Raw genomic sequence first — 22,618 nt, forward strand, 5'->3', positions numbered from 1 at the left:
GCATGACAGCCATTACTGCTGTATGGGGCCCGGTCAGCAGCAGTACACAGAGGGGCCCGCAGATCTGGGGCCCCACTGTTGTGGTTCTACTGATCGGGCCCCATCATGCACTAAAATACTATGCACTGCGGCGCACATGTCGGTGCTGGGGCCCGGGAGCCGTCTTGGAGCTGTGCAGGCCGTCTTACCTAGTCGGCTGCGCAGCTCCTGCTCGGCTGTAGCTAGAATGTATGGGCTCCCTGCAGGTCCTGACTACAGCCCATCCATTCTAGCCAGTAGCGTAGGGGGGATCGCCCCGGGCCCTGTCACATGCAGGGGCCCGCAGGGAGCCAGGGCAGGGCCACTTCTATGACGAGGCAGAACACATAGGAGCAGAGCAGTATAACGTCTGCTCCCGTCTGACAAGCTGCACGCTGGCTACTAGCACAGTGGCTGGCTGCAGTCTCCCCCTGCAATGAATGGTTTCGCCCCCTCTGACCTGATCATGAAGCTTTTCCTGGCTGCAGTTTTCCTCACTCTGTGCACGCTGGGATTGGCTCAGGCACGCTGGGTCCTAGTGCCCACACTCTGCATTTCACTGACACTTCCTGGTCCTGCAGTGCAAACGTTATCAGTAAGTGCTGGGGATGGGACATTTTAGGTTTATTAAATTCAGGTATGTCACTATGAGACCGTTGGGGTATTGTGGGGGCTGAAAGTGAGTGAGGGGGGACAGGGTACTTGGGGGTGAATGTGAGCCCATGGGGGTATTGTGGGGGAGGGGAGACAGGGCACTGGGGGGTGAATGTGAGACCATGGGGGTGTTGTGGGGGAGGGGAGACAGGGCACTGGGGGGTGAATGTGAGACCATGGGGGTGTTGTGGGGGCTGAAGGTGGGTGAGGTGGGACAGGGCACTGAGGGGTGGTTGTGAGACGATCGGGGTATTGTGGGGGAGGGGGACAGGTCACTGGGGGCTGAATATTATAATGTTATGATAGTATATGTACGGGGAGGCTGGAGATGGGGGGTAGGGGGCCTTTGATACGTACCACCTGGATATTTTATGAGTGTTAGTATAAGGAGCCCGCATACAGTAACCAAGAGCTGCATCACATTTACAGCACCACTTCCAGGTGCTGAAAATCCGCGTCCCCTGCCCCCTGTCTGATACTCACCTTCTGGCGTCTTCATCTGTTTTAGTCTCCGCTCGGCTCCGTCTCCTGCAGTTTGTGGCCTGTCCGAGGCGCCAGTGTTTCATGGAGCAGCGCAGAGGTCACTAATGAGTGTGAGTCTGTGGGAGCCTCGTTCTGGCCTCTTTCTCACTCTCAGGCTAAGTGCACACGGTGCGGATTGGCCGCTGCGGATCTGCAGCAGTTTTCCATCTGGTTTACAGTACCATTTAAACCTATGGAAAACCAAATCCACAGTGCACATGGTGCGGAAACGCTGCATTGTATTTTCCATAGCATGTCAGTTCTATTTGCAGATTCCGCAGCATTTTACACCTGCTCCTGTATAGGATTCCGCAGGTGGTAAAACGCAGGTGAAATCTGCACAAAAAACACAGGAAATCCGCAGTAAATCCGCAACAAAGTGCACATAGCCTCATAGTCTTACATTGAGCGCTTGTGACATAGCTTCTAACTTCTGGCCTGTCAGAAGCTGCGCTCACAAGTTTGAGCAGCGGCACTGCAGCAGTGCCACAAAATACTGAATACGCCGGAGGATGAGTAAATGTCCATCATACTGTGTATACGGGAGCTGCAGGTCCATCATACTGTGTATAAGGGAGCTGCAGCAGGTCCATCATACTGTGTATAAGGGAGCTGTGAGTCCATCATACTGTGTATAAGGGAGCTGTGGGCTCATCATACTGTGTATAAGGGAGCTGCGGGCCCATCATACTGTGTATAAGGAAGCTGTGGGCTCATCATACTGTGTATAAGGGAGCTGTGGGCTCATCATACTGTGTATAAGAGAGCTGCGGGCCCATCACACTGTGTTTAAGGGAGCTGCGGGCCCATCATACTGTGTATAAGGGAGCTGTGGTCCCATCATACTGTGTATAGAGGAGCTGCAGGCCCATCACACTGTGTATAAGGGAGCTGTGGTCCCATCATACTGTGTATACAGGAGCTGCGGCCCTATCATACTGTGTATAAGGGAGCTGGGGGTCCATCATACTGTGTATACGGGAGCTGTGAATCCATCATACTATGTATACGGGAGCTGCGGGCCCATCATACTATGTATAAGGGAGCTGTGGGCCCATCATACTGTGTATAAGGGAGCTGGGGGTCAATCATACTGTGTATACGGGAGCTGCGGGCCCATCATACTCTGTATAAGGGAGCTGGGGTCCATCATACTGTGTATACGGGAGCTGCGGGCCCATCATACTGTGTATACGGGAGCTGCGGGTCCATCATACTGTGTATACGGGAGCTGCGGGTCCATCATACTGTGTATAAGGGAGCTGTGGGCCCATCATACAATGTATACGGGAGCTGCGGGCCCATCATAATGTGTATACGGGAGCTGTGGGCCCATCACACTGTGTATAAGGGAGCTGCGGGCCAATCACACTGTGTATACGGGAGCTGCGGGCCCATCATACTGTGTATACGGGAGCTGCGGGCCCATCATACTGTGTATACGGGAGCTGCGGGCCCATCATACTGTGTATAAGGGAGCTGCGGGCCCATCATACTGTATATATGGGAGCTGCGGGCCCATCATACTACATATAAGGGAGCTGCGGGCCCATCATACTGTGTATACGGGAGCTGCGGGCCCATCATACTGTGTATAAGGAAGCTGTGGGCCCATCATACTGTGTATAAGGGAGCTGCGGGCCCATCATACTGTATATATGGGAGCTGCGGGCCCATCATACTACATATAAGGGAGCTGTGGGCCCATCATACTGTGTATACGGGAGCTGCAGGCCCATCATACTGTGTATAAGGAAGCTGTGGGCCCATCATACTGTGTATAAGGGAGCTGCGGGCCCATCATACTGTATATATGGGAGCTGCGGGCCCATCATACTACATATAAGGGAGCTGTGGGCCCATCATACTGTGTATACGGGAGCTGCGGGCCCATCATACTGTGTATAAGGAAGCTGTGGGCCCATCATACTGTGTATAAGGAAGCTGTGGGCCCATCATACTGTGTACAGGAGAACTGTGAGGGACATCATACTGTTTGACGGCAGCTGCCGGCCCATCATACTGTGTATAGGAAACTGTGAAGGCATATTGTGCATATGGGAGCTGTTGGCCCATTACACTGTATACGACAAGCCTACAACCTGCAGTAACCACCGATCGACCAAACCGCTGCATGACCAGCTCTACCCTCACCTACTGTATTCTCACCCATCCCTTGTAGATTGTGAGCCTTCGCGGGCAGGGTCCTCTCTCCTACTGTACCAGTTATGACTTGTATTGTTCAAGATTATTGTACTTGTTATTACGTATACCCCTCCTCACTTGTAAAGCGCCATGGAATAAATGGCGCTATAACAATAAATAATAATAATAATAATAATAATAGGGGAGCTCTGGGGGGCATTCTACTTTCTATAGTGGAGTTCTGTCAGCATTATACTGTGTATAGGGGAGCATTGGGCTCATTATCTATAGGGGAGCAGTGGGAACATCATACTGTGTAAATAGGGGAGAAGTGGGAACACCATACGGTGTATGGGGGAGTTATAGAATCATTATACAGTGTATATGGAAGCTTTAAGCTCACCATACTGTATAATGGAGCAGTACAAGGGGGAACTTAGGGGACATTATTAAATGTTAAGTGGGCACTTAAGCATCATTGTTATAGGGGCACTCGGAGTATTGTGACCATCAAAGTTGCATATTATCACAATATGGCGGTAAAATCAATGTTCGTTTTTGTATAGAGATTTATTTTCAATAACAGTAGGGTCATATTCTGAGGTTCCCCTATATTCACAATAAGTGCTCAACCGTAGCTGTAATCAGGGTTAGCTGGTTAAGGGCCCACTCAGATGTTTCGCGCCCCCCTAAGTTGAAACCCTAGCTACGCCTCTGATTCTAGCAGTCTCAGTAGTGAATGTGCTAGAATGTAGGGGCTCCTGTCAGGTCCTCTCAGCAGCCCATACATTCTAGCTGCTGCTTCACTGCTGGAAACACTAGACGGACGGGAACGACTGAGGTAAGTATAAAAAACATTTTTATTTTTGTTTTTTTAAATGGGTGAGGTGGGTGAGAGTGAGCCTGCAGATGATGAAGTGTGGTTGAGGGGGCACTGCGCATGATGAAATGATAGGGAGCTGCAGATGATGAAGTGTGTTTGAGGGGGCACTGCGCATGATGAAATGATAGGGGGCTTCAGATGATGAAGTGTGTTTAAGGGGGCACTGCGCAAGATGAAATGATAGGGGGCTGCAGATGATGAAGTGTGGTTGAGGGGGATCTGCACATGATGAAATGATAGGGGGCTGCAGATGATGAAGTGTGTTTAAGGGGGCACTGCGCATGATGAAATGATAGGGGGCTGCAAATGATGAAGTGTGGTTGACGGGGCACTGCACATGATGAAATGATAGGGGGCTGCAGATGATGAATTGTGTTTGAGGGGGTACTGCACATGATGAAATGATAGGGGGCTGCAAATGATAAAGTAAGGGTGATGGGGACTGCATGCACATCAAGTGAGTGTGAGGGACGGTGGACAGCAATTGATTTGTAGGTGGGGGTGGGGAGAGCCAATGGTATATTGAAGGTAGGGAGAGCAAATAATGAATTTTGAGGGTGGGGAAGAGCAGTTGATAATGAATAGAGGGTGGGAGAGAGAGAAGACATGACAATGAATTGAGGCAGAAGGGGCATGTAACTATAATGAATCGGAGTTAGGGTTAGAGCGGGAGGTGCATAGTGGGATCGTTGAGGATAAAGTGACTGGAAATAAATTGGGAGAAAGAGTACAGGTGCTAATTAATTTATATATTAAATGGGGAAAGTGGCTATGTATAGCTAGAAGGGGCTCAGTGGCGTATTATAATTTATATTTGGAATGGTGGGTTGCATAATAACCAATTACAGTATATATTAATGGTGGGTGAATGTCTGTATTCAGATGGGTAGTGTAGAAGAAAGGAAAAAAGTGGGGAATGTGCTCTGAAAGCGGTGCTCTAGATAACTGTTATTTTATGCAGAGACGAGTCCTGGCTGAAAGAAGTGATGGCGGTCTGCGCTGGACTAAAAAGAAACGCAAAGATGAAGGACTTCAGCTAGAGACATCACTGGTGAGTCAGTATGTTACCTGTACACTGACACCATACGCTATATACTGTATACAGAGCTCCTGTGTATCATGTCACTAGTGATCCCTGTATTACCTATACACTGACACCATATACTGTATACAGAGCTCCTGTGTATAATGTCACTGGTGATCACTATATTATCTGTACACTAAACACTGTATACAGAGCTCCTGTGTATAATGTCACTAGTGATCCCTGTATTACATGTACACTGACACTATATATAGAGCTCCTGTGTATAAGGTCACTGGTGATCCCTGTATTACCTGTACACTGACACTATATATAGAGCTCCTGTGTATAATGGCATCGGTGACCACTGTATTACCTGTACACAGACACTGCATACTAAGTACAGATCTCCTATGTATAATAGCACTTATGGTGATAGTATTTTTTTTTTTATTAATGATCAGTATTGTACTATTCAGTCACAATGTGGTGGTAATATGTTGTCCGGCCATGGTGTGGCGGTATTTGTTCCTTGTATGTGCTATTATTTGGTCACTATTTGGTGGTAATATGTGGTCTGGTCATGCTGTGGTGAAAATTTGTTCCTTGTACGTGCTATTATTCGGTCACCGTGTGGTGGTAATATGTGGTCTGGTCATGTTGTGTTGGTATTTGTTCCTTGTATGTAGTTGGTCACCATGTGGTGGTAATATGTGGTCTGTACATGCTGCTTTGGTATTTGTCCCTTGTATGCGATATTGTTCGGTCACTGTGGTGGTAATATGTGGTCTGCACATGGTGTGGCAGTATTTATTCCTTGTAGATAGTATTATAGGTCACTATGGTGATAATGTGGTGTCTGGTCATGGTGTTGTGTTATTTGTCCCTTGTATGTGGAATTATTGGTCATTTGAAAAATTGAAAAATAAATAAAAATATACCTAAATTGTATTGCATATTTTAACAAATGTTTAATAAGTTAGAGTAGAGTAGGGCCCGGCCAAAAGACTCTACCTTGTCATCGTGGCAGATTAAAAAAACCTTTTGGCCAAAACAAAATCTGCTGGCTATGTGTGTGATCTGGTGATGGGAACTGTTAATGTGTGATTGGTGAGAAGTGTAGTTTTTCCAAGAGTCAGCGGTGGTGCTGTAGACAGTTCGAGGGTTGGAGGCGGGGCTGGGGTGGAGCCTGGGCGGAGTCTTAATGGGGCCCCGAAAATGTTGCCAGTATGGGGCCCCGAAATTTCTAGTGGCAGCCCTGCTCCTTTTGATGATGCTCCAGAGGTTCTCAATGGGGTTGAGGTCAGGGGAAGATGGTGGCCACACCATAAGTTTGTCCTCTTTTATGCCCATAGCAGCCAGAGATGCAGATGTGTTTTTTGCAGCATGAGATGGTGCATTATCATGCATGAAAATGATCTTGCTGCGGTTCTTCCTCTTGAACCATGGCAGGAAGTGTTGTTTTAGAAACTCCACATAGATTATGGAGTTCATCTTTACCCCTTCAGGGATCATAAAGGGGCCGACAATCTCTCTCCCCATGATTCCAGCCCAAAACATTACTCCACCTCCTTGTTGGCACCTTAGCCGTGTTTTCATGGGGTGTCCATCAACCAGCCATCCTCCACTCCATCCATCTGGACCATCGAGCGTTGCGCGGCACTCATCGGTGAACAAAACAGTTTGGAAGTCAGTCTTCGTTTGTTTTAAGTTTCTTTTTATTAGTTTTACACAAATAACAGATAGGTAAATGGTAACATGTGGATTTGAGATACATCAGTATGACATATAACCCAATCTCGGGAAGGCTAGTTCAATAATAACATGTAACATTAGTGATGAACATGTAGATAAACATGTGGATAAACATAAGATTACAGTAAGATGCAATCATTAAGAAAGTTCAGATTTGAAGTCTTGTGACTTCCCGAAGGCTAGATCAGAAACCAAAAACAACTCCACATTAATGCGACATTTAACCAATACACACATACTGTAAATAGAAAGAAAGAAAGAAGAGGAGAAAGGGGGTAGGTGATAGATTCACTAGAAGGGGAGGGTTCGGCTTATCGTAAAATAGGTGCAAGGGATTTAGAGGGGGGACATCGACACGTTCATTTCTGGATTAGGAAGAGATCCAAACCTCTAAAGAGATTTCTAATTGTTAATGAGAGCCAAATACTCATCACTAGATCTGAAAGATTTCCAGGGGACCTATGTTGTGTGGAATTTCTCTTGTGAGAAAAAAGTGAAAGCAGAAATTTCTTCTATATAGTATAACTGGTCCACTTTGTTGACCCAATCCGAAATGCTCGGGCAGCTTTTAGTCAACCAGTGGACTGGGATAAGAAGCTTAGCTGCTGATAGAAGGAAAGCCAACAGGGATTTATTTTTATATTTCGAGTTGTCCCCCTTCCAGTTTAAAAAAATGAGTGTCAGGGAGGGTGGATGTAGTAATTTGCATATTTTAGTTATATGTTTTAATACTTCTTTCCAAAAAGTTTGTAGTATTTCACAAGACCACCACATATGCAGAAAAGTACCAACGTCTTTAGTACATCTCCAACAGGTTGGTGAAGAATTAGGATACCAAAGATGAGATAGAGTTGGGGTAGTGTACCATCTAGTGACTATTTTATACGAATTTTCCTGTACTCTTATACAACTAGATGGGCCATGCGAATTTTTGTAAATTTGATCTACCTCCCAGTCCTGAAATTCAGTATCAAGGTCTTTTTCACAGTTATGTATGTAAGCTCTGTGATATATGTGATGCAGTAACCCCTGTAACAGGTAGGGGGCGCTGCATGGTCTCCTTGGAATCTGCACGGAGTTGTATTGAGGCCGTGAGAATTGACCTGCAGTGATGTCAGGATCACGTGACCAGTCCATGTGATCCATTACTGTGGGTGTGGTTACAGGTACATAACGTGACCAGAGTGTGGGTCACATGTTCCTGTGTGGTTCCAGTGTTTGGACCTGAAGGGTCCAAGTGCAAAATCCCTGAGGGAGTTCCTGAGGGCTCGGTGTGTTCCTGTGTTGGAAGCCTGGGAGGAGGCTTCCTGGAAAGCACCTGCTGGCGTGGGAGGTCCTAGTAGGAGGACCGGATCCCGGAGCCGTGCACAGTGGAACTGGGGAAGCTGGAGTCCTTCGGTGAGGTCTGGACTGACTAGTGTGTGCCGGCCAGGCAAGTTGGTGATCCCTGTAAGGCAGCTTACCCGGAGGTGTGGACTGGCGAGGAGTCAGCAGGTGGAGCCGGAGCTCCCGTCAGGTATCGTACAGGCCGTAGTGCTTGTGAAGTCTATGAACTATGTGGTCTCCCTTGGGAACTGGTTAAGGGAGGACCAGCGTGTTAGTGTCCGTGAGGCAAAGCCGTACACTGAAGTGTTAGAAGCTGCAAGTAAATATTACCAGTTGGTGCCTGTTGTGTTTCATGTTATGAACTGTGCGTAACCCGGTTTATGAGGCTTAATAAACCGCATGGACTGCTTTGTTTTATAAACCCGTGCCCGTGTGCTTGAATATCGCGGCCAAGTGAGTGTCCCCCAACACTCTCAGTGAGAGAAACCTTACAATTGGTGGAGAATTTTGGCAACAATCCCGCTAGCACACGTGGAGTTAATTGCTGTGGCAGAGCCACGAAGGTGACAAGCGTCTAGCGGTAACTCGGCGGGGTTACGAAATTGACAAGCGTCTGCTGTGACTCGGCGGGGTCACAAAGGTGACAAGCGGCAGCGGTGGAGCCGTGCAGAGCCATGTGGAGAGTAGCCGTGGTTGCAGCGAGAGGTTCCACAGCAGGCGGAGCTGTAGTGGCTTGTGGTTGGCAGCACCTGGAGGTGCCGGTTGTGTGTGACTGCAGCGGGAGCTGTGGCGGTACCAGCAGGAGCTGGTGAAAGTGACATAGAGAAAAAAAAATAAAAATTTCTTTTTGTGCAGACTCTTAAAAGGCCAGTACAAGCCCAGAGACATTGGGGTGTACTGTGTGAACTGGGGCCTGAGTGCCGTGGGGGAGTCCACGGGGTGTATCCCAGGGAGGGGAGTATCCCTAATAGTGAGCGGTGGCCCAAACGGGGATGGTTGCCCAAAAGGGGGCGGAGACCCAAAAAGGGGCGGTAACCCGAATAGGGGTAATGGCCCAAAAAGGGGTGGAATCCCGAAGGGGGGCTGAATCTCGAACCGGGGTGGTATCAAAAAGCGGAGCACTTGCCCAGAAAGGGGGCGGAGCCAAAAAAGGGGCGGCAATCAGTGAGGTGTCACGACTGTGTCCTTTTTGGCTGGATGGAAAGTGTGTGCAAGGGTTGATAGACCCGGGGAGAGAAGCGTCTGTGCTGGGAACCCGTCCAGGAGATTCTGTGTCACCTGGCGACACTGAATATCTCCAGGTAGCCACTATCTACATTGTCGCAGCGGAGGTTTCCACATACCATGAGGTGGTTGTAGACCCGATCTTGCCGTATCCTATGGTAATAGGACAAGATTTGGTAGCACTGTGGGAAAAGGCTGAAGTGTTTGTGGATATAATGTGGATGTCAGTTAGTAATGTTGAGAAGGCAGGCCTGACCAGAGGGAAAGGTGCGACTGTCCAACTAACTGACCTGACGTCACCTGAAGTGTGCCACAATACGACTGATAGTGGTCTGCTGGATAAAACACGTGGAGCTGACACCCAGACAGAGAGTGACTTGCAGGGTCATCAGACTGTGGGGTGTGACACAGATTCTGGGGGTGACTGTGACAAATCATGGCCAGTAACAAGCGCATATGCCCTGGTGACAGGTGGAGGACGGGGTCCAGGACCTGTGGTAACGGGTGGAGGACGGGGTCCAGGACCTGTGGTAACAATAATTAATAACAATAATAATAATAATAATAATAATGATAATAATTAGTAACAATAACAATTCAATACAATTAAATGTCATAAGGACTTCAAAAATGGCGTTATTAGACGTAGGCGCCGCGAGCTAAATTTCCAGCGCTTTGCCTTTTGCTGATTCGTCAGACCGCTCGCGGTCAGTGGCCAGTAGGAATCGCTGGGAGAATTTAGTTGTGATTTTTAAGAGTTTTAGACGTGTGTGAAAGAAATACTGCAAAGTTAGAATGCTTTAATAAATAGAAGTGTTGATACTTTATTATTATAAATGAACAAAATGCAAAGAGAATGAAAAAGAAGGAAATCAAATCAGGATTCGGCATCCTTCGAAATCGCATCAAAGAACGTATTCTTCTGTGTACACTCGCACAAAGTCATGGATGATGTAGGATTATAGCCGGGTGTATAAACCATTATACAAAACGGGGGGGGAATGATCATCATTTACATAGGAAGGTTAAAATACAGTCGTTGACTGAAACAGAAACAGCTGTGTAGGAGGCTTAATACTGGGCGAAGAACAGCCGAACTCTATACAAAGGTGAGGTTGTGGAAGACAGTTTCATGTTATAGATCTTTCACCATTAAAGTAGAGAGGAGTGCAGTGGATCCCGGGCGCTGCTGCTACTAAGGTTAATCCTCAGGTATGCTTAAGGGAGGAGTAGGTTCTACGCAAACATTTTTATTTATCCTCTGTTCCGGGATCCACCTCACTGATCTTTCCTTTCCTTGTTGTGTCCTCTTTCCATTTGGTCTGCATACGGCGGATATTGGATAATATCTAACTCTTTACATAGTTGTGCCGCACACAACCTGTTCAGATGAGCGACCAACCCTCTGACTTGCCCTGACTAGTGATGAGCGAATATACTGGTTACTCGAGATTTCTCGAGCACGCTCAGGGGTCCTCTGAGTATTTTTTAGTGCTCAGAGATTTAGTTTTTCGTGCCGCAGCTGAATGATTTACATCTCTTAACCAGCTTGATTACATGTGGGGATTCCCTAGCAACCAGGCAACCCCCACATGTACTTATGCTGGCTAACAGATGTAAATCATTCAGCTGAGGTGAGGAAAACTAAATCTCCGAGCACTAAAAAATACTCGGAGGACCCCCGAGCATGCTCGGGAAATCTCGAGTAACGAGTATATTCGCTCATCACTAGCCCTGACCTGTTGCCCACAGTGTTACACAGGGAGCACCTCTTGTATTTTCTCTCTTCAGGTCTTTCACCATAGGCAGACCGAGCCATGGTCTTCAGCTGAGGACCATAGTTGGATGTGAGACTAGTCTGACTCTTCTTGGTATTTTGCAGCACTGCATCAGGTGATTCGCAGTCGTGGGACCCGTCAATCACCTGCTGTGGCACTTGGACTTTCTGGACTTGGTTTCTCTATTGCTATGGTCCACGGCCGGATCTTTAAAGTATATTATCTCTGAAAAAAATATCACTGGCTGTAATCAGGCAGCCAGGCTCTGATTAATGCTGCCTATTGTTTGGGCAGCATAAATCAAGCGACAGGTTTCTTTTAATGGTAACCCGAAGAAAGCCAGCAAGGATTACTATAAATAAAATGGCTCAGTGCTTTCCTAGCATTCTGTAGGGGTCCCAGTGACTTCACCTCCAGGCAATCGGCATAGGTGACATATCCTAGTTATATACCACCACTGTATAAGGCGGGCTGATTATGATACTAAAGATCACTCTCCTTCTTACTGGGCAGAAGTGTAAGTTTAAGGCTTTAAACATTCCAAAGATATTGCATTATTCCTTCCCATAGCATGCTGGTCTTTGGGGTTCTAGGATCCCTGGCGATCCTGAGGATGGGGCTCTTGATAAAGGGAACGAGGCTTGGCATAGTCCAATCTCGAAATGAGCGGTAGGTGCACATGCTCAACCTCCGCACCATTCATTGTGTATGGGACTGCTGGAAATAGCTGAGTGCTAAGCTTGGTTTATAAGCTCCAGTGTTCTTTTTTGGAGATTTTTTTGGGGTATGAGAAGTTGGGACTCCAGCAGCCAGTAAGGCTACGTTCACATTTGCGTTGTGCGCCGCAGCGTCGGCGCCGCAGCGCACAACGCAAACAAAAACGCGGCAAAACGCACGCTAAAACGCTGCGTTTTGCGCCGCATGCGTCGTTTTTGGCCGCAAGTTGGACGCAAAAAAAATGCAACTTGATGCGTTTCTTGCGTCCAACGCTTGCGGCCATGCGGCGCTAAACGCAGCACAACGCATGTCCATGCGCCCCCATGTTAAATATAGGGGCGCATGACGCATGCGGCGCCGCTGCGGCGCCCGACGCTGCGGCGCTGGCCGCAAATGTGAACGTAGCCTAAGTCAACCCTTATCTTTAGAAGAGGGGACGATTTACTAAACTAGAAATCACCCTTTAAACTCACCATGTAATTACATGGATGAAATGGGTCTGACACGTTCTCCACCCGATCATTCAAAGGGAGGGTAGGGTGCGATCTTCTTTGATGTCCTTATGCCTCAATAGGTTTGTTTTTATCACCAGATGCTAAAAAATGCTCTGGACAAATAACTTTAAGCTTCATATTCTAATATACAGGGGTGCATATGCTGGCATAAATGTCTATTCATATTATTATTTTTATACTATGTGGATAGGTAGATGCTGTCCTGCCGGTTGCATGGCCAGAAGGGTCACCAGACCTTACCCAGATTGACTTGATTTTTATTTGGGAAGTTATAAAAAATGAGGTTTGTTTAAGAAAATCATGCACAATTGATAACATTCAACTATTATTTAAACTGTACACCGACTTCTGCACCCCCTGTATACCAATACCATATAATAAGTATGTTAAAATGCTGATTGTATAATCTGTATGTGGAAAGAACACAGCCTTACATATAAGTTGTGGGTCCACTATTATTATTATTCCTTTTTTATCTCTTCCTTTACAGATGGCTTTAATCAAAGTGTCTTATCATATCTTGAAGTAACAAGATCTTCTCCGGAGAGAGGAATATCCACTTTCTAAGAAGATGTTGGAAGAAAAGACATAGAATATTTTTATTTCTCTAAGGTCCTAAGCCTTTCGTACAGTCCAGACATGTTCTGCTGGAGGAGGGCTTTGCCTCTTTCTCTGCGCTTCTTTCAGATGCGTAGTATCAGTTCGGATCCTCTCCTGGATCAGTTGATGACTAGCACAAACCAATTCCAGATTTTTCAACTCGTTGGCATCCATAAGTCTAAGCTTACAGTACATCATGTGGGTTGCGCCATCAATACATTATGGGAGCTTCAGAAGGGGAAGCCGAGTGCAAACGCAAATCATGAAACCGTCCGAAATCACCCGGAATTTATTGCTCTTCGGATCCTGGCAGAAAATAAAATTGACTTTATGAGCGACACCACCCTGGTGAATACGCTGTATGCCGTTATAAGGTACGAGCCACTTGCTCCATTGCTCGGTCCTTATGTTGCATCTCGTTTACCATTGTTGTATTCTGTATTTCAAGGTTTAATGTGGAAGCGCACGACTCTTTGGTGCAGCAGCTGCTAATGGAAGGCTGGAGAAGACTGGAAAAGTAAGGCTGGTGGAATGTTTGATTACCAATCCCAGCAGCCATTTTGCCATTTAGTTGCCCAGCATTAGCTCTTTGGCTCTTGAGGTTCGTCATGCTGTGTGTTGCCCAAAGGTTTTCCGCATTGTATCCCTCTTCTCCCACTAGTATACACGTCATAGCATTTCATTGTAGCATCGTAAACATGAGACAAGATGCACAGCCAGGACAGTGGAGTCCTGCACTTTTGCAACTGCGGACTGGAAAAACGAAACCTAAAAAGTTAGATCAATAAATAACTTTTTTATAAAGAAATCTTTTGGATTTTATCCTATATAACTGTATGGCGCATTGTTTGTTATTTTGTATTTATATGATTGATTGTATGTTTTTACCTGTTTCAGGTTTGAACCGGAGACGTTGTCGAAATTCTCAGTTTGTTTGGAAAAACTAGATCTGGGCAGCAGTCCGTTAATGGGAAAGGTAGCCAATGCCCTGAACACGGGCCTGGAGAACATACAAAATATTAGGTAAGCGGTCACCAGTATCTAAGACTACTGGAAGTGATTTAAAGGGATCCTGTCAGGTCACAGTGGCTCTCTCAGAGCTGAAATAATTGTCTTCACAGTCCTTATGTTTCCAAAGGTAATTTATTCCTATTTACTTATATCTACTACTTCCCTATTGTAGTATAACCTGATATGTTTGGTGATGGGTCGACTCCAAAGGGGAAAACTCCTCCTCAGGATGTGAGTTATCTCTGACCAGAGGTGTTGTTTTCATAGAACTATCCGGATAGTGAATGAGGGCAATACAAATGTGGAGGATATGCATAACTTTATGCTACAGGAAGGGCATGATTTTATTGCTGGATTATGGCAAGTAAATCATCATGTCAGCAGTTTGCGAGTCCTGAGTGACCTGACAGGTTTCCTTTAAGAAGCTAACGAGGAGTGGTCCCCATTGACCCCTTAAAGTGGACGCATCACTGTCAAACATATCAAGTTATTTTACAGCGGAGAGATAGCACATATAACTAAATATACAATAAATTACCTTTGGAAGCAATAGGACTGTTAAACAGTCATTTTAGTTCCGCCAAAGTCGTGGTAAATACAGCTCATGGGAGCAGCCATCTTGGCTCCGTCAGCTCTGCCTCTGGTGTTCTAATAGGACACGCCCCCAAATTCCAGCCTTGTTGTTATTTTTCTACTGAATCTTGCATATGTATATTTGTTTTAATTTCTTTTTCACCCATGGATTTCTATAGGCAGAGACTGGTGCAACTATCCTTCAATGTCATCACCCCACACACTAACTAATAATAAAAAAAAAATAACAAAAATAAAACATCATTTTTTAAATGTAAGGGTATGTATCCACGTTCAGGAAACGCTGCGTTTTTGACGCAGCGCTGAGCCGCAGCATCAAAAACGCAGCGTCCAGATGTTCCAGCATAGTGGAGGGGATTTAATGAAATCCCGTCTCCACTGTGCATTAAAAAACGCATGCGTTTTTCCTGCGAAAACGCACATGCGGAGCGTTTTTTCAGAACGCAGCATGTTGCTACTATGAGCAAAACACGCAGGAACACCGCAGGTGACCTGCCAGTGACCTCAGGTGCATTTTTGGTCAGGATTTTACCTGCATAAAATCCTGACCAAAGCCTGAAGCAAACCTGACCGTGGACACATACCCTAAGACTTCCATTTACTGTCTGATGTTAAAAATATTACTAATAAATGCGTAAGGCAAAATAGTACTTGTCTACAAAAATAAGACCATATTGACCTGTGGTGACACGCGAATGAAAACAATGAAAAAAAAATTCTAGAATGCTGAAAAGGGAAAAAAATGAACGTGCTTAACTGTTTTTTGTTTTTTTTTAAAAAGCCAAATCTGGAAATGCTGTAAAATAACAAAATAAGTATAACTTCCCTGCTGAAGCCAATGCCGATCCCGCGTTACCTCTCTGCTGATACTTAGAGCAGGGAGATTAGTTTGATTAACTTGCTATTTGGGCTCGTGCATAAGACGAATTTTCTCAGATGAGTGCTATGTGTAGTTTTCACTTGTAGCGCTCGTAACTATGATATTCAATAGGGCTGTGCACATGTCCAAAATTTATTTAATCTTTTTATCGGACTCTGCGGGAAAAAATGCGGGAAAAAATGTGGGTTATGTCTGATTTTGACCCATCTGAGTGCAGTATGATGGAGGGGCAGAGACTCTGATTCCAGCGATGTGTCACTTACTGGGCTGCTTGCTGTAGTTTTGATAAAGTTCCTGTTTTCTCTGCTGCAGATCTTGCAGTGCTCTAAATACTGAGCTCTGTATAACCCGGCCCACACCTCTGATTGGCTGCTTTCTGCGTAGGGTGTCAGGATAAGCTCACTGATGGACTCTCAGTTAACTCATTTTGCAAGCCACTCTCTATATCACACACTTCATATGTGCTATAGATCACATTCATGATCCTTTTTAATCCTTTTCCAGATACCTGTCCAGTCTTATGATGAAGACATTCCCGGTCACCTCTAAGCGGTTGCAGCACCGACTGATCAGCAAGGCAGAATCCTTAATGGAGGGGGATAACTACATAGATGTGCACAGCGTGCGCCGGGTCGTCCAGTTTCTGTGCCTTATGAAGTATGACTACCAGCCCCTCTTGGATAAATGCAATCAGATTTTTGTGCGGGACAAGAATAAAATGAGCACGGACACCATGTGCATCGTCAGCGGCCTCTACCGGCAAATGGCTTTCAAGCAGTACGAGTTTCAGGTGATGGCAAAATTGTCTCTGCTCGAAATATCAAACCTATGGAATAATGCGGATCATTTCGGAAAAATATTTTGTGCCTTATTTCCGATGGCTTCTCAAGAGATAAGAAATAGGTGAGTGGGCCCCTTAAAGGGATGTGATGTATCGGCCCCTTAAAGGGATACTACGTATCAGCCCTGAACCAACAGAAAAAATCCCATAATGCAATGATAATACTCAAATAGAACTCGTATTCCCTAATTAGAGGAAGCTCCTGATTATTTTGTAGTCTAATCTAGGAATTCAGTACTGGAAACAATTGCCAAATGTTGGATTTGTAAAGGTTTGAGCTCCTTTGTTCCCTCCAGGCTTGAAGACGACCTTGTCATACTGGCAGGTAAGATCCATCACATCAGTCTGGTGTACGTGCTGGAGACCATGGCGGAGGCCGAGTGCAAGAACCCAATCCTCATTCAGAAGTAAGTGGATTCTCTAAGCCGTGAATGGTTTGGAGCTGGATCCTTCCTGTCCAATCTGATATTGTCCATATTATCACGGTCCGGGTACGGGCTGCACCCCAGCGAGGGTCTGCTGACCCAACTATACATGTGTGAGGCCAGGAGATCCTCGGCCAATTCGGTCCATACCTGGATCATAATATATGGATGTCTGAATCCTGCCATATTTCCATTTACTGTTCAGATGGATGCAAGCTGTTGTTCCCTGTAATCAGCCATTTCAGGCTCTTAGTATTCTCCTCCTAGCAAATAAGTACTGAGAGGTTTTATTTTTTTTTTTGCCTGATCCCTTTGATGTACAGACCGATGAGTCCGATGGTGGATTTCTCCACTCCTCAATGCATGAGCACCCTACTGAGCATTCATGTCCATGGGGGGAATAGAGTGAGAGCGAGCTGATGGCCAGATGAACGCTTGGCCGACCCTCACGGTATATGGGGCCTTTACAAACCTATGAACCATTTTATATGGTGCACATTCTTGAAGCATCTTTACAGTGGAGCAAGGAGCGTCCACCACTTATTAGAGACTCTGTCGGCCGTTTCCTAACTTATTGATGACACTGGCGCAGTGTGTTGTGTCGTTTTTGCCATCAAAGTTACAAAAACCCATATGTACGTCAGTGGGGCTTGTGGTCGGGGTGAAATTTGTTCTGCCACACACGGCACACTGTGTGGGAGCGTCCCTTCTGGATGAGGACGTGGCACGGCTGTGGATGGAGTCTCGTTATGTTGCTTGATGATGTGTGATCTTTTTGTTTTTCTCTCTGTTCAGGATCTGCTCCGCCATCCAGGACAATCTGGATCATTACCATCGCCTGTATCTATGTAAGCTCACAGATGCCGTGGTTTGCCTGCCCTGCCAAAACTATCAACTGTTTGCGGATCTACAAAAACGTCTAACTGCGTAAGTGCAATTTCCATGCATGTGTGGCGAGTAATCGGGTTAAAGGGACATGTGGACGGCCCTATTAGAATGGCGCTGGGTTTACCATGTGGGTAAGACAAGGTCACTAATAAGAATACAAACATACGACTGGTATACCGTGAGGGCCAGGAGCGGACACAGACAGCAGAGGCCCCTGTGCAAGAACAATATATGGACCATCTGCAGCCGGAGAGCTCCTTATAATGCACAATGCCACCTGGTTTGGGGAAAGCAGTGGCCCCCGGACCTCTCGGGCCCCTGTGCGGCTGCACTGGTTGCACCAATGGTATGTCCGCTACTGGTCAAGGTGACATTGGGGAGTCCTCCAGCGTGCATGCGCACAGTGTAACTGCAGAGGCCTGTGCGCGCTCACCGACCGCGCTCACTGACCTCTCTCCTCTGCTGTGGCTGCTCGCTCCACGGAAAGATGCAGAAGTGTGGCGAGCAAGAAGCGTTAAAGAAAGAAGAGGGAGGAAAATCGCATGGCCGCAGCAGAGAGGAGAGAGATCTGTGAGCGCGTGCGCTGGCTCCTGCTGCTACATTGTGTGCTTTCCCCAAGCGAGCGCTGTCAATCAACACAGGAGGCAAAAAAATATCTTGGCCGTGCCAACAACGGACACCCGGATTTTAACATAAATATGCTCAACAATAATAGTTTATTACTACAAACATATGGGTTGTATAAGGACTATTTTATAAGGCTTATTTTAATTAGTAATTTTGGAGTGACACTCATCACAAAGTGTTTTTTTTTTTGTTTGTTTTTAATAAATACGTGACATTTTTGTTCTATGGACCTTTTATTTTATCTTTTGCCTGGGGAAACCACAAAAATAAAGCCCACATTAATGTGTTTTGAGGGTTTTGGTGGCTTCTTTTTGTTCCCTTTGTCACATGTATAAATGATTTGATTCTGAGATGGTGACTTGTTTTTGGTGCCTGAAATGTCCCTTCCCGTAGCTTTATGAAGACGTCTCATGTCCCATCTATGGTGGTTATGATGACCAGGTCACTGTCGCTGCTGACCCTTACTAGAGTGGATGAAGCCGTCCTTAGAAAGATTGACGACGTCATTCCCCAGTGTGACCTCAGCGACCTGAATAGCATCGCGAACAGCGTCATCCGGTGGTTACAGCCCGCCCAGCTGTCCAGGCAGAATAAATCCGGGATGTATGAGAAACTCCTCCATAAAGTGAGCCGATACGGACTGGAGAGAGTGAAGAATATGGACGACATTGATCATCTGTTGAATGAGCTGACGTACGTGATGAACGGGCAGTGGCTGCAGAATATGCTGATAGACGACATCCTGCTCACCTGCCAGCGCCTGCTGCACCAGGTCACCTGGAGGAACGCACCGTTTCTGGCGCTGGTTATTAGTTACTGTAATACTCTGTGTCCTCCGGTTCTGGACAAGATCGCAGAAGTCACCATGGAGAATGTCACAAAGGTAGAAGCCCCGTGGGTTCAGATTGGAAGGCCAGTCACTGGCCCAAACTAAACATCTGGTGGCCAAAGGTCTATTCAGTGCGTGCACCTGACAGCTGTCTAGGGGCGGCTTAAAGAGCACCAGTCCTGTGTGTTACACTATAGTACCCCCATGTAATAATTATTCTGGGGCATCTTTTCATTGTTGTTCCTCTGTTATTCCTCCAGGAAATCCTTAAAGGGATTCTCTCATCGTGTATCTTTGGTAGCACCCATCTCCCCTGCCTCCCGATTTTTCGCTTGCAATGGGGTAAGGGGACAGGGGACAGTGGTGCGCTCCTAAGGTCCAGATGGCCTGCAGAGGCAGATGTGCATGCTGCTTGTCTGGGAAACTGGACACTTCTGACAAGCTGCAGGAGTGGCTGGTAACCTAAACAATGAGCAGTAAACTATAGAATTAAAACTCCTTCCATTATTGCAAACGGAGAGGATTTTAAAGTAAGAAGTAAATTGTTTTTACAAGCACTTTTGGCCACTATAGATGAGACAATTCCTTTAAATGAAGGATTTGGTGTTACTGTTCTACCAGTCAATACTTGTACTCTTAGGACACAATCAGATGACCGAATAAATTGGACTGTGATCGGACCACAATTCACAGACTGGCCGGCGGCTCTCCCGACCTGAGCGTGACCGCTTCATGTTTTCCTGTACAGCCATCATGCTCAGGTCGGTAGAGCCGCTGGACAGTCTTTGCATTGTGGTCCAATCACAGTCCAATTTATATGGTCGTCTGACTGCGCCCTTAGGTCTCAGACGTCTGGTTTTTTTCATACATGTTCTCAGTGTTTCTCACAGATCATGTACCTATTATAGTCTATGGGGCTGTTTACATGTATGTTTTGCTTTTTTGCAGTGCCTGCAAAAAACCAAACTGAGATATGGCCACTTTTGATCTGAATCATGGATCAAATTCTCTGATGCAAGTCTATAGAGGGGGGGCTGTATGGGGCGTAGCTAAAAGGAAGCCCCCACATGACTGCGTTGCCATGGGGAGCAGGGTAGTAATTTTCTTTTAAAAAGTTAGAATGGGAGGCTCAGGATTGGTGGATAGCAAATGGGGTGGGGAATTCTATGGGATTGGGAGGGGGGGACCTGTGAAAAGTGCGGGAAAGGGGGTCAGTCAGTTAGAGACAGCCAAAGTGAGTGGACCAGCTGCCGCAGCGTTACTCACCATGGCCGCGGTGGACAGCTTGGTCGCTCGGCTTCGCAGGGAGGCAAGATCCAGGAGGGCCGGATGGCTTGAAGAGCAGCTCACTGGGCTGCTAGGAGGCAGTGACAGCCAGGACAGCGGGAGCCGGGGCCGGAGTTCCAGGAGGTCGAGGCCGCCCGAGAGGCTGTCCCCGGATACCACACCGCACGGCAGGCGCAGGCCGCGGAGCCCCTCACGGGACCCTGCGGGGGCTGGGGGACGCGGCGCAGCCACACCGCCCGCCCCCCCCTCCGGCAGGAATCCACTCGGCGGCCCTGCCGGCGCGAGACGACGAGGCGCTGCGGGAGCTGGGCAGGCGCGGCAGGACGCCGGCGCTTCACCGGATGTTATGGCCGCACTTCCGGTTCGGCCTGGCAGGGGGCGCGGGAGCGCTGCAGCGCCGACATCTGCACTCCAGACCCGCCGGGGAGCTGCTCCAGCGGCGGTGACTCCAGGGACGGTGCGCGGTAGGAGCGCAGCAGCGGCAGCAGCTGACAGGAGCCGGGACCCGGGAAGTACTGCGGCGGGTGCACCTAGACCTCTGCCGCACGGTGCACCTGGCTCTGGGACAGGACGGCGCAGCAGGATGGCGGCCAGGCCAGTGGCATCACCGCGGCAAGGAGCACGTGGTCGAGGCAGCGCAGGAGCGGCGCACAGAGCGGATGGTCCGGCTGCGGCACCCAGGGGACTTATGCAAGCTGCCAGATCCAGGTCCAGCAGGAGGTCGAGGGAGCGGTCGCCTTCGCCAGTCTCGGTCCCCCCTGGTGACGTGGAGGCCAGGGGCGCGGGCCTGGGGCAGAGGAGCAACAGCGACGACTCAGGGAGCGAGCATCGTGACGAAAGCGATCGGCAGGCTTCAGGAGGCACGGCTGGTGGGGACACAGCACCTGCGCAGCCCCGTGAGTATATGTCCAGTCCTTTTCCGGTGGCGGGTGTTTCGGGGTCTGTTGAGCGGAGTGGGGGTGGTGGTGAGGTTCCGGGTATTAGAGAACTTTTGGCGGGTATGTCACAGATCTTGAAAAGATTGGATGGCGGGGTTGCGGATAGTGCCCGAGCGTCGCCCGCTGGGGCTTGGGTGTCGGTTGCCGGTTGTGGAGTTGGGGGTCCGAGCGAGATTGCAAGTTCCGTTAGCGGGCCGCTGTCCTCAGCGGCCGGTGTGTCGGTGTCGGTACAAACCGAAACGGGGAGGGGCGATACCGTCAAGTTAGATGATAGGGCAAAAGGTGAGGTTTTTGTGTGCTTTGAGGGCCCGCTGGGGGCCCATTTGAAGAAGGAGGTGAAGGAAAAGATTTGGAAAGACGAATACGTCGAGATTTTCTCTCTCCTTCCTTTAGAAAAATTTAATTTGGATAAAGGAAAGAAAGATGATAGTAAAAAGGAGGAGGAGGAAAAGAGGCGTTGGCGCCTTATTCCTCAGACATTTGTTAACTGGCAGCAGGCATTTAACATTCTGGCGAGCGTGATAGGGGAGAAAGCCCCAGAGAATTGCTCGGGCCTTTTCTGTTATTTGGAGTCTATTGGTGAAGCGCATCGTACCTATGGGGGCCAGGCTTGGCTGCGATACGATGAACAGTTCAGGCAGCGCAAGGCGGTGAGGCCCGAGATAAGATGGGATCAAAAGGACATTGGATTGTGGTTGAAGGTTATGGCACCGGTGCGTTACGGGCAGTCCTTTCAAGGGGGCGGAGGGGGTAGCGGTCAGCAGTCAGGACAAGGTGGAGGAGGTCAGGGGTCACAGGCTAAGGAAAAGACGGGGACATGCTGGCAGTTTAACGACGGCCAGTGTAAGTTTGGCGCAACCTGTAAGTTTAAACATGTGTGCTCCCACTGTAGCAGGGCCTCACATGGGGCCGCTAAATGTTTTAAGAAATCACGGGGCAAGCCATCCGTGGGTGGCGGTCAAGGGGGAGACTCCGGTGAGGCTTCAAAAGATGGCCCCCTATCTAAATAGATACCCGGATTCTCTCAAGGCAGAGGTTATTAGAGAAGGTTTTCTTGAGGGGTTTAAGATCCCTCACCCGACGCATGTTGTCCCTTTTTCTACGAAAAACTTGAGATCGGCTAGTTTGCATTCGGAG

At 47.7% G+C, this 22,618-nt stretch overlaps 1 protein-coding gene across 2 annotated transcripts in view; it reads left to right on the forward strand.

Annotated features, from left to right (window-relative positions):
* Window positions 1-22,618, forward strand: part of LOC143784337 (FAST kinase domain-containing protein 1, mitochondrial-like) — a 50,304-nt gene that overhangs the window by 13,158 nt on the left and 14,528 nt on the right. For both annotated transcript variants that reach the window (XM_077272518.1, XM_077272519.1), the window contains 7 exons: window positions 13,052-13,535; window positions 13,610-13,678; window positions 14,059-14,184; window positions 16,151-16,549; window positions 16,784-16,894; window positions 17,708-17,839; window positions 18,821-19,310. In XM_077272518.1, the coding sequence (XP_077128633.1) occupies window positions 13,201-13,535; window positions 13,610-13,678; window positions 14,059-14,184; window positions 16,151-16,549; window positions 16,784-16,894; window positions 17,708-17,839; window positions 18,821-19,310 (1,662 nt within the window). In that variant the 5' untranslated portion in view covers window positions 13,052-13,200. The remainder of the gene's footprint in view (window positions 1-13,051; window positions 13,536-13,609; window positions 13,679-14,058; window positions 14,185-16,150; window positions 16,550-16,783; window positions 16,895-17,707; window positions 17,840-18,820; window positions 19,311-22,618) is intronic.

This window comes from Ranitomeya variabilis, chromosome 7, assembly GCF_051348905.1.
Source record: "Ranitomeya variabilis isolate aRanVar5 chromosome 7, aRanVar5.hap1, whole genome shotgun sequence".
Lineage (NCBI taxonomy): Eukaryota > Metazoa > Chordata > Amphibia > Anura > Dendrobatidae > Ranitomeya > Ranitomeya variabilis.